This window comes from Balaenoptera borealis (genome assembly GCF_965194805.1).
Source record: "Balaenoptera borealis genome assembly, chromosome: 13".
Lineage (NCBI taxonomy): Eukaryota > Metazoa > Chordata > Mammalia > Artiodactyla > Balaenopteridae > Balaenoptera > Balaenoptera borealis.
Genome location: NC_138870.1, coordinates 10,120,484 through 10,133,157, shown reverse-complemented (window position 1 = coordinate 10,133,157; position 12,674 = coordinate 10,120,484). Strand labels below are relative to the sequence as shown.

At 47.5% G+C, this 12,674-nt stretch overlaps 1 protein-coding gene across 5 annotated transcripts in view; it reads right to left on the bottom strand.

The window, feature by feature from the left end:
- Positions 1 to 333: 333 nt before the first annotated feature.
- ETV6 (ETS variant transcription factor 6) overlaps positions 334 to 12,674 on the bottom strand; it is a 241,133-nt gene continuing 228,792 nt past the window's right edge. For 4 of the 5 annotated variants that reach the window (XM_082348853.1, XM_082348852.1, XM_082348851.1 and 1 more), the window contains 3 exons: positions 9,551 to 9,693; positions 7,561 to 7,661; positions 334 to 3,744 (listed from right to left, as the gene is read on the bottom strand). In XM_082348853.1, coding sequence (XP_082204979.1) covers positions 3,639 to 3,744; positions 7,561 to 7,661; positions 9,551 to 9,693 — 350 coding nt within the window. In that variant the 3' untranslated portion in view covers positions 334 to 3,638. The remainder of the gene's footprint in view (positions 3,745 to 7,560; positions 7,662 to 9,550; positions 9,694 to 12,674) is intronic. The other variant, XM_082348855.1, reaches the window with a different exon arrangement.

Below are 12,674 nucleotides of genomic sequence, written 5' to 3'. Positions count from 1 at the left end.
CTTTTGTTCTTTGTGTATTTCCCCCAATTTTTATCTTCAGCTTCCTGGGTGGGAATGGGTCAGATGGGGGTATGGCCCGGCTGGATCCCAATCCTAATTCTGTCCCTGGCATGCTGTCTGCTCCTAGGACAAGTCACAGGACCTCTGTGATACTCACATTTCCCTTCTTCAAAAGGGGAGCTAATGTTTCAGACATGTATTCAGAGCTGGATCCTAGGCAGTGAATGGCGGAGGAGGTGTGGTTACTTAGGCATTTAGGTACATCCCGTCAAAGCCATTTAAGTTTCCGCTAAATCTACATTCGCACTTGGACAAGGTTTTAGTGTAAGAAGATGATGGAGCCGGGGGGTGGGGTGGGGTGGGTTCCAAACATACTGCTGAAAAGAGAAAAAATCCATCAGTTGTCACTCCTCTTTTCCAGTGGGGATACCCCCGCCCCCCCCGCCCCCCAACCAAAGGATTTGGAACATCGGTGATGCTACCTTAGGCAAGACAAAGCTGCCTCGGGACAGAAAGATCTTAGAGATAACGTTACTTCCACGTAGCCCGTCCAGCCAATTGCCACTGCTTTCTTCTGAAGGAGAGGAAGCACCCTGGTTACCTCAAGGTGCAGGGAAGAGTAGATGCTAGGGAATTTCAAGGTACACGCGAGTCTGTCTGCCTCGGACCCAGCTGGAGGCAAGTCCGCTCCCCTGTGGCATTCTTCTGCGGTTTCCTTTCCCGGTTTCTCATTTTGCAAAAGCCAAGACCTCCCACGACGGCAGCAGGGAAAGGCCAACTATTCAGATCATGGACGTACTTTTAGTTTGGTCCCAGGTGAAATTTTCGTCACCCCTAGTGCTTAGTGTTGAAGTGAGAAATTTCATGCTAGATAGATTCTGCAGGTAGGAGATACGCTCTCGGAGGGCAAGGATTGTGCCCGATTCTTGGGAATCTCTCGGGGTGTCTAGCAGGTGCTCCATCAAGGTTGCCTAAATTGAACCTGAAATCTTTCGGGTCTGCAGTGTGTAAATGCTGTATCCCTGGTATCAGCGTCGCTCAGGTATGCTCTCAAAGAACCAATGAGAAGAACCTTTGCCGTTAAGGGAGTGAACAGAAAACCAGTAACAGTAATATCTGGATGGACCGTAGAGACTACATTGGAATTGACACCTTCTGTTTCTTCAAGTGGCTGAAGGTGTCAGCCTAAGTCTTACAGACTCTTACAGGATATTGCTTTAAATACAGAAATCCGGGGGGCAAAGGGGAATTTCCCCTCCCTGATTCAACTGTAAGATTCTTTGGACAATAAGAGCCGGAGTCCTTAAACCTGGGTGAACGGAATGAGATGCTCTAATTTTTCTTAGGGAAGAGCGACATCGTGCCCGGGTCTCTGGTTTTACGTCACACACAGAGAGCCTCAGTGAAGATCCACCCTTTCTCTCCAGCCCTGCAACTCAGTGGCTTCACAACACACCAGGTATTTGGCTTAATCTCTCCATTTGAGAGCCCACATCAGTCATCTCAGAGGCTGGAAGATTATCACTGTGTGCTATAGAACGCTCTTGAAAGACATCTGTAGCATGCTGGGATCCAGCTGGATTTCATCCCCGTTCGAGCAGACTGAACCCAAACCCTTCATCAGGGGACACATAGAAGGTCCCTGACCTCACCGCAAACCCGACCTTCCGGAAGGTAGAGTGGGGGGCGTGTGTGAGGGTGGGAGGAGGCCGGCCACCCCTGCGCATCTATCTGTGGTCGGATGAGAGGCAGGAGCGTTTCCAGTGTCCTTGAGCGATAGTCAGCCTATTTGTCCCTCCCTCCCCGCAGGCTGGTGTCCTCGTCAGTGAGGCTGGGGCTGGGGGAGGGGTGGAGAATGCCTGCTGCCCGTGTGACCACAACCCCCTCGCCTGCCTGCCTCACTCGGAAATGGCCTGAGGACACGCCTGGGCATCTGGTGGCTTCACATGGAAGTTCTGGCGATAGTGCAGACACGTACCCGAGGGACCACGACATGCTCACCCAACTAAGCAGAGGAAGCGGAGAGAAACAAGGACGGGGTGCCCTGCAAGGGGGGCCTAATCTTCGTGAGTAAAAGAAGACTCTACTCCTAATATTGGATTCCGAGCCTGTATTGGAAGAGTTGATTTAGACGGCTATTGAAAAGGAACCCCCCCCCCCCACAAAACTGCAACAGCTTTCTAAAAATATGTTATCATCAAAAGTACTAAGGGGTGGCACCTTCCTCACTTTATAAGATACTATTGACCTTATTTTGAGGTGAAAAAGAGCCACACATGGGTCCATTCGGAAACACAGCTAGGAAAGAAGAGGGGAAAAGTAAGGTATCTGAGGAATTTCCCGTCTGCCCAGGCGTGGCAAACACCAGTAACAACTGAGACTACGCACTCCGGGATCCTCCCTCTCAAATGCCCTGTGTCCTGCGGGGACCAGGAAGCTTTAAAAAAAAAAAAAAAAAAAAAAAAAAAGGCTGGGAATTGAAAAAATTTTAGGTGAGGGTATGAAACTGACGGCACGATGGCCTTTGGGATGGAGCAGAGATGACCCTCCACAACCTACTTTGGAATAATTCATACCCCACTGCAGAAGATCTGTCACCTGGACCATCAGGCCTGTGTGGTTTTTTTTCATTTTTTTCCCACTTCGCAGCACTTGCAAACTAATCCCAAGATGCTGGGGCTTCCAAATAACCTGGACAGCCTTCCAGGCTTATCTTACGTTCTGTGGAACCACCAAGCCCCGCGGTTCTCACAGCTGTGTCAGGGGAAGCCTGCCGGACTAGCATTCACCTTTCCGGAAGGCAGCAGCCTCCGTGATGTTTTGGCCTCCCTCCGATAAGTAGCCAAATGCTGGGGTGTGGGTTTGATTTCTGTGGTGCCGGCTATAAAGCACCCAGACCACTGATTCCGTTTAGGTGCCAACAATTCCCGAGACTCTCCAAAGAGGCTGAACTCTGCTGAAAGGCACCTGAAGTTCAACAGCAGGCGAGGAGGGAGGACGGGACGGGGCAGGGAAGGAAAGAGAGCCAGAGAGAGAAGAAGAGAGCTCTCCTTTTCACTTTATCTTTTTTAAAAGCATCTTTTTTTTTTTCTTTTTTTTTTTCCAGCCAAGACCCAACAGCAACAGGAACAAACTTGATCCACGTGGCAGGATCAAGAGGAACCTGAACCCTTTTGCAAGTGTTCTCTCTCCTGACCAGTTGGGCTTCTGCACTTTGTGAGATTTGCAAAAAATATATATATATATAATAGATATATATTTCCATAGGAAAACAACCTCGATGTCTTCCCCTATGTGAATGATGAAAAGTCAAACTGCATGGTCTTAAAAAAGAACAAAAACAAAAACACCATGAAACTTAACAATAGGTGGAACGGGGTGGGGGAGGAATTACAGACAGAGATTCCAAACGAGAAGGAACCGTGAACATGAGTCCCAGGCTGGTGCCCTTGGCCAGAATTCCAGCGCCGCTTTTGCTGAGTGGTTTGTCTAAGGTGCTCCGGGGTCCCTCACGCTGGGTGAGAGAAGTGTCACTGCCACGTCCGGGTCTCTTCCCTTCCGCTCCATCACGCCCCAGCCATCCTGGCGGGCAGGGCGCCCTTGGCTACCGGCCCGCTGAGCCCCGGGGGCTGGTTCCTTCAACACTCATCTTCTTGGTATATTTGTTCATCCAGCTCCTGGGACTCAAGATGCTCCAGACGGTCTGTTCGGCCACTCATGATTTCATCCGGGGTTTTCATAAACCTTTGGAAGAGGAAATGGTGGCGTGAAGAGGTTACAATTTCCTAAAGTTGTCTTCACCTTGAACTCTAAAAAGAGACTTCCCATCGCCTTCACATAGCTGGAGAGCTACTGAACCTGGTCATAATGCTAACTTAGCACAATATAGAAAAAGTTACCCCTTCCTCTGACTGCCTGAAAGTTAGCAAAATAATGATAAACAGAAGTCTAGGATGACTCTGAAGAAGATGGAGCTGTGTGATGCATTCCTGCATGACCGTGCGAGGGGGCCCTGGGACAGCGCACGTACCTGCATTTCTGATTCTCAGAGGGTTAGATTTTACAAAGACCCGTGAGCGCTGTATATCCGTTTCCATCCCAGACTGTGAGCCCAAGGAATGGTATTCAAAACTTGAATCTAATGCGAAGGATACGATGAAATGCTAGATGGAAAATCTGGGGAATAGGGCAAGATGGTGGAGCTTCTGGAAGTTAGAAAGGCCAAAAGAAAGAATCTTTTTCAATGTTAGCACTGCTCCACCCCAAATGCTAGCCATTCATCCCCTTTATTCTGTCTTCCTTTGCAGCTAGGTGCATACAGCAAGCCTCATCTTCTTCGTCGCTGGGTTCATTTGGAAATTACATCAGTGCCATGTTGTGACCATGATTTACATGGTTCAGGAAGGGTGCCTGCCTGCAAACGTTCTGTCCTTATGGTGGGAGGGCCCTTTCCACAGCCTACACACCGTTCCCTCCCTCTGCTCGGTACCACATGACCTGTCTTTAAAACATACATTTTCTCTCATCACTTCATGTTCAAAAGCCTATGATGAGGGACTTCGCTGGCGGTCCAGTGGTTAAGACTCCGCACTTCCAATGCAGGGGGTATGGGTTTGATCCCTGGTTGGGGAACTAAGATCCCACATGCCTTGTGGCATGGCCAAAAAAAAATCCTGTGACGACCACTTATCAAGTCAAGGATCCACTCTTTGGTCTGCCCCTCGGGCCCCTCTGTCATCTCAACCCGGAAACTCTTGTTTTCCACTGTTTACTAGCATGAACCCTTTACTCCAGTCTCGCCACTTCCTTTTATATAAATCACAGTTCATGCCATCCTCCAAACCTTTAGCTTTGCCCTTATTTGGAACCCTCTTGACTCCTTCCACTATCTGAGCCCTACTTACTGTCTGAGCTCTGTCTCATCATCCATACCGAAATCTCCAAGAGTCCCTCCAGTTTAACACTTCACTTGATTACACACTGGGTTGTATACCGAGAAGCCTTCATTTTGGGGCGAGTTTGGCTTCCGACATTCATTTCCTCAAAAATGACTAACCTCTCCTCACAAATAGCACTCTTCTTTCCTTTTATCTTGTTGCAATCACTGTTGGAAGCCTGTGAACCTTCCCCCTACGACTACTTTTCTTTTCTGCCCATTATTGCTGATTTTTTTCAAGCAGTCTGTTCCGTAGCATCTGCAGCCTGTCTTCCACTTTTATCCTGGAGCTAACACTTCTCCCTCAACATCTGAAGTCACTAATAATCCCCTCCAGGCCGAGTCCACAGATGTGCTATATTTGGCCCTCCGAACTACCCCTATCCTCTTTTGACGGCTTTTCCATATTAAGTTTCTGATATTCCACACCAGGCTTGCCCAGAAACATTTATCAAAAGCCTCCATAAGGTATAAAACAGAACTATGTATATAAAATATAACCCTCTACCTTCTAGGAGCTTATGACCTACTTGTTGGGGAGAAGGACTTCATATATACAACTATTAAAAGTGTAAATCACGATGTGGTTTAGGGCCAAGGAAACCCAACAGATGATGGAAGAAGGTATCTGTGCGTGTCTGAGCAGTTGAAGAAGGTCTCATAAAGGGTAGTAGACTTGAGGTAGACCTGGGGGGTATTATATATGTTAAAAAAGCAAAAGTTAAAGTGATACACATTTCTGGCATAGGGAACCCTATTAGTGTTGGAGGGCAGCTGGCAGTGTGTATTATGAATTTGGGAGGCAGGAGAATGGACCAGAGGCAGAGATTGCTGAATTAATCTAGGTGTCAGTCATGAAGTCTAGATAGACATCAGCCTCCGCTGCCAGGGAAGCCATAATAATGCTTCTGCCTTGCTTTCATCTTCCAGGTCTCGTGAGAGTACTTGCCATTGGTAGATTCCAACCTGGAGCCTGCTGGTAAGAAATCTTGGGAAATGTGGTTCCCAGGCTTCTAGCCCCTGCAACATAAGACTGGAGTGGGAATGGTGCTGAAGGGCCAATGGACTGTCCAGCACAGTGATGACTCAGAGGTAAGAAGAGTCAAAGATAACGCTAGTGTCAAGTTTGGTTCCTTAAACAACGGTGATACCACTGCTGATGTAACATGAAATCTGGGGGTGGGTAGATTTCCAGTGTGGGAAGAAGGCCTGTCTTGAACATTTCACGTCTGAGATACTAATGTGATATTTCAGTGGACATGTCCTGTAAGAAGCTCTTGGAAATTAAGATTTGGAATTTCAGGGAGATTTTAGAGCTGCATGTAGAGATTTCAGAGCCCATTCATGGAGGGGATAACTGAAGCTGTGTAACGGGATCCATCAATCCAGGGAAAAAGTATAGAGTGGGAAGAACAGAAGCCAAGGACTAAGTTTAGGGTGAAGGATGAAAAGAAGGCATCAGCAGAGCCGGAGAAAGGAGGTTCTTTTTCCACTTTGTTCTACTCTGTTTCCAGCTCTTGAAAAGCCTTCTCTGTTTCTTTTGAAGATCGCAATTGTTTTTTTTACTGCTCCTACGTTACCACACCTTCCCAATGCTAAGGCCCAGGTTCTCTGCTCTTTCCAATAAGTACTTATCCCAGTGAGCTCGTCTGCTCATACACAGTGTCATTTTGTCATTTTCTACCGAAATCCACATCTCTAGCCCCATCTGTAACTCTCCTCTGTCCCACCTGCCAAAACACAGAACCTGAGGTCGTGTTTGTCAATCCCACCTTCTCCCAAGCTTCACTTGGTCTCACCACGTCAATTACCACCAGTGTCAGAGGGCTATGTCTACCTCTCCTGATTGGTCCTTTAGATCCCTTCTTTTTCCTCTTCTAATTGTTTCTCCTCTCTTGCCTAGGAATCACAATCTATGTGGTAGGTTAAATGGTTGGAACTCATTAGCTGGGAGGAATTCTGGAAAGAGGAATGTCTACTGCAGCAGCTTTCAGACTTTTACAATGCATTGTCATAAATATATTTTACATCATACACACACACACACACACACACACACACACACACACACACACCCCCACCCCACCCCCGAATCACAGTTTTCATGAATCAACAGTCACTCTTAATTCATGTCATACAGTCTGATATTTTCAACTCTATCCTTTCCTATTCAATTCTGTTCTATTTCACTAAAAAAAATTAGACTCATTAAATCTATTTCATGATTCACTAACAGGCCAGGACAAACACTGGTCCAGGCTTGGCAACCTGGAGGTCTAGGTTTGTTTAGTTCCTTTGCCATTGGTTCCTCTGATTGCTCCCTTTAACTACCATAGATATAAATGCCAGATAATACTGTTTGATCATTGCATTATTTGAAAGGTGAGTCAGATTGTGTTTATTTAGTTTTGTCTTTAGGTTAGACATAAGTGGAAAAAAAAATTTTTTTTTCCCCTTAAATTCTAACAAACCACCACCTGGTATCGAATGTGTAGCATGTGTAGCACGTGACGGCTTTGAGGATCAGACAGGCAGGTAGAGATCTTAACAGCCTCCCTCCTCCCTCTTATTTGAAGAAAACAATATCCTCCCAGAAGAAGGAAAGGAGAAAAAGGAAGTGCTACCTGAACAAAAGCCTTTGTCCTGGCTCCTTCCTGATAATGTTTAGTTTGTAGTAGTGGCGCAGGGCTCTGGACATTTTCTCATAGGTCATGTTTGTTCTGTTCTGTTTGTTCAAAGGCGGAAGAGAGAAAAAAAGCACAAAGACACAATGAAATGAACCTCAGAAAAGACGCCGCAGGAGCTATTCAGATCCAGCTCTTCAGCTGCTTCTGTGGCCCCGCCAGTCGGGAAAGCCACCTGCTAATCTGCTCCCTGCCACGCCCACCCCTGGGCTTTTCCACAGACGTCCTCGCTGAGGTCTCTCCTAAGGTGAGTCTGGCTAACAAAGCGCGTCCCGCAGCGGCCTCCCCGACTTCCTCTCCCAGGCCTGCGCTCTGCTGCGCCCGAGGAATTTCCTGCGCGTCCCCCTCTCTGGGGGACATCCTTCACCTTCTGACCCACAGAGAATTTCTCTTCCTTTTTTCCTTTTTTTAAAAAAATTTTTTTTATTTTGACAGTGACCTTTCTCAAGCTTGTGTTTCTGGTTTGTCATTTTGAAGGAAGAGATTTTTTTTTTGTTTAAATTCCTGTCCTGGAAGCAAGAGTACAGTGGTTCCGAGCCCTGGGGTGAGGGCACCCTGTGCGAGCTGCAGAGCGATTTTTCTCAGTGACTCACAGGGTGGAGGGTGTCAGTGGGGTCTGGCCATATTTGGTCACGACAGCCTCTGGCAGGCCCTCCTCCAAGGCTGCAGCCAGGGCAGAGCCCAGCGGCGTCTCCCCTGTGGCCTGCCTCTCCTTCGGCGGATCTGGAGTCGGGCCTTCCTGGTGCCTTGCCACCTCTGCCCCACGGCTACCTGTCTGTGGTCAGGCCTGGATCTTGCTGACTCTTTTTTTTTTTTTAAGTAGGAATACAGATTTATCTTAATTTTCTTTTCTTTTTTTTTTTTTTTTGGCAGGGGAACTCTTTGCTCTGTTCATTTTACTTTATTTTACTGTGATAAGAACACTGACCATGAGATCTACCCTCTTAAATTTTTAAGTGCATAGTACAGCACTTAATACAGGGTTAACTACAGGTACAGTGTCCCGCAACAGGTCTCTAGAACTTACTCATCTTGTTTAATGGAAACTTTATGCCCCTTGATTAGCAACTCCCCATCTCCCCGCTCTCCCCTACCCCTGGCAACACCAGTCCACTCCTGGACTCGACGAATTTGCTTATTTTAGATCTAACTTTGAGTAAGTGGAATCAGGCAGTATTCGTCTTTCTGTGACTGGCTTATTTCGCTCAGCATCAAGTCTTCAAGGTTCATCCATGTTGCCACACGCTGCAGAATCTCCTTTTTTTTTTTTCTTAAGGCTGAAGAATATTCCATTGTGTGTATATAGCATGGTTTCTTTATCCATTCATCCATCAGTGGACGTCAAGGTTGTTTTACCCACTTTTTACATCTATGCGCTTTAATGGTTTTCCTAACTATAAAAGACTTTATCTTTTAAATTCGATTCCCTCTTCCCAAGGTGGAAAACTGCAGGGGCAATCAGACTTCTTGCACTGTTTGCTTTTCAAGGAGATGCTTTAAAGTCAGAGGATAAGCATTTTCCATGTAGAACTGGCCTTTTGCGACCATGGAAGTTTCTAACCCAGCGGAACAGAGGCGACACTTCCCAAAGCCCCCTTGTGAGTCACAAAGTGCCACAGCACATCCCTGGTACCCGGAACCTAACGATGGCGTGGGTGGCAGGACCAGGCCGAGGCAGGGGAGTTGACGGTTACTCGTAATGAGGCCTATCAGACTGGGAGACTTAACTGGCACCTGGCACAAGGAACAAATGGAAAGGGGCATCTTTAATTATTTCCTCCCCTTTGCAACTAATTGTTTGTCCAGTGAGGAATAAACTAAATGATTACGGGCAGACAGGAAGCAGAAGACAGGCAATTACCCTCCAACCCAGGGATGAAGACTAGATCTTGGCCCTACTTTACAGAACGAACATCTGATGCCCTTTTACCTTATGGTTTCCCCAGAGTCGAGCCAGTCCATTGGGATCCACTATCCGGAATATTTTGGATTCTTTGTCCTCCCATCGGATGAAGTTTTCGTACCGGCTGTCAGAAAGCAACTGATAGACGTAATCCCAAAGCAGTCTACAGTCTACAGAGGAAAAGGGCAAGAAAACACTGTTGACAAGGTTGCTTGTTGAAGTACTAAGAGCAAGAATCAGAAAATAATCGAGTCACCGCTTTTGCCTACTTTGGATGGACTGTCTAACTTCCTCGTTTTGGGAATTCCCTGGCGGTCCAGGGGTTAGGATGCCGCACTTACTTTCACTGCTGAGGGCCTGGGTTTGATCCCTGGTTGGGGAAATAAGGTCCCGCAAGCCACGCGGCCAAAACTAAAACAAAGACGCAGCCTCGTCTTATAGCGAGGAGAGCAAGGCACGGAGAGACCTGCGAGATGGCGACCTTTGACCCGTGGAGGCCTTCAGGACGGTCTGGGCCCAGAACTTCCCCCCATCAGATGAGGACACAGAGACCCAGAGAGAGGAAGGGACTGGTCCACGGTCATGACCAATGACCTGAACTTGAGCAGAGCCCACACGAGGGACAGAACAAGCTCTAACTGCAGATGAATTGGTTCTGAAAAGGGGCTGAAGACAGGCTGGCAGGTAAAAGGGCAGAGAGTGCTCGGGTTCAGAGAGAGCGATGTGGTGTCCATGGTGGGCTAAGGTTACTTTGGAGGGTGACACTCGACGGATGAAGACGTGACGATTCAGGTCGGCTGAAAAATGGCAGAAAAAGCAGCACGATGCGTGAAAAGCTGTGGGAGAAGAAAACCCACGTTCCTCTTTCCCACTGTGACTGTGGGAACCATGGCCAGCATGGTCTTCAGAAAGAATACAGATAGTCTCGTTATAGCTACTTTGGAGGTTTTAAAAATTGTTTTATTATAATGGAATCAATCAGTGTAGAAAGGAACCCAGTGCAGAAAATCCCTTTCTCCATGTGCAAAACTGATGTTGGATCACTTGGTCAGGCAACAGATCTTTCTTTGTACAGGCCAGGCGCTGGGCTAGGTCTTGACTTTAGGCTGTGGGCTGGCGGATTGAAAGATGCGATGCAGGCTGCACACCTTTGCCCTGTTCTAGTGCTTTCTGGATTAGCGCCAGAACCGGGTGTGGCGTGGCCCCTATCACAGCGGTGACAGGTGGATGGGAGCAGATGCGGACTTTCGAAGTCTAGTTGATGCAGGACTGGCCTCCAGATGAGAATAAGAGACCCCCAGGTGTGCACTGTTGCTTCTGGGAGCTTTGATGAGCACGAGCCAGCATGGCTGGTCGTAAACGCTTAATTTTGTTGAACACCGTGTATGTACGTGCTCTGCACTTTGCAAGCATTATTTCTAATCCTCACTTGACACACTGCATCCTTTCTGATCCTCTCATGCCCGAGGTCACTGGGATTTGAACTCTGGGGCTCCCGCACCGCAAGGTGCCGATTTCCTTACTTCCTTATGTTGGGTGAGGCCTGGCACACCTGGGTGGGGAATGTCCAATCCCAACCTGGACTATCTCAGAGCGAGCCAAACATTCACCTCCCAGAGAAAGCAACACACCCTCCTCTGGCACATATTTACAAGAGCAATCGAGTCAGGTCACCTTGGGCAAGTTTCTTAAATCTCCCTGAGGTTCCGTTTCCTCCTTTACGAAAGGGGAATGACAACGTCGACTCTCTCCGGGATTACTGTACGAGTGATGATGTGAGTGAAGAGAAAGTAAGGAAAACAATAACAACAGCGATTACTGGGTGCTATTTGCAGGCACCGGGCTGTGCGTTCTACCAGCCGGCTTGCCTCTGACCCTTAGGGCACCTGATGGAGGCCAGCGCTGTTGCTATTCCTATTTTATGGCCAAGGAAGCTGGGGCTTAGCGGGCTTGGTCATTGGCTCCAAGGCACAGCTCGCGAGTGACACATGTCGGAGTCTGGAGCCCGTGCTGTGCTGCATGTCCCGCTGAGATGTCTATTCTCAGAGAAGCGGGTTAACAGGTATCTATTAGTCAAGGACTTTTCCAAGCAAGCTTTAACTCTGAGTGTGTCCTTCGTGCAATCCAGCTTTCTCTCTGAACAGCAGAAGGAACTGGCATAAAATGTGGCATTTTCCAGGAGGCTTAATCTTTTAAGGAACTACCATGAAACTTAAAATGACCATACATCTTCAGTACCCCTTACTGTATCCTTTTTTCCCCCGACTGATCTGTGTCTAGAAATTAATGTGATGTGTGGTTTCTTCTGTTTCAGAAAAGGACCCGTGGTGTCCTTCTTAGAAGGATGACTCCTGGAGTTTCAACCCTACGCTAAGAGAAGCTGACCAGAGATTCTATTACCACCCCTGCCTGCCGCTGCCCTCTTGGTTGCCAGAAGGGGGCACTGAGGAGCAGGGAGACAGCAAGGGGCCCAATCCCAGCATCAGGAAGTACCTTGAGAGGTGAGTGCCACACACCAACGCAGACTGAGAATAATCGAGCTCATTTTTAAGGCACTTGTAAGAGGGCGACTGTAGGCAAAGCAGTCAAGTAGGCAGTGTCTTTCTCCCTCTCTGCCACCTCCTTGTCTTACATCGTTTTTAGTACAGGTGGAAAAATAGAGAACTGAGATGCGGTTTAATTGTCCAGTTTTTGTCTTACTATCAAATGGCAGATGCATTTTAATTTCCCACAAGCTCTTCCAAGTAGAAACCATCTGGCAAAACCAAATATTATCACACAAAATGCCAGTCTACTAGGAGGAACAAAGGTGTAACAGCTTCTCCATGTTTCCTGACAGGGTTACAATCATTTTTACCGCCAAGAGGCTTCATGGCACCTTTTGGATGCATCTGGATTGGCAGTGTGATTCTCTAGAGTGAATCATTTGAACGCAATTTAATAATTAAAAAAACTGATCTGGTTGTCTTTCGCAGTTTGATAGAAGGAACTTCTGCCCACCGGAAGGTGAGCAATATATTGGCAGTCCCTCACCTCTGAGACTTCCTGGAGCTAAAACGTAAAGTGAATGTTGTCTTAACACCACCTGCTGAGGGATTTTCACTTTCATTGTTTCTGTGGCTTCTCTTTTACTGCTTTGGGCATTCTGTGT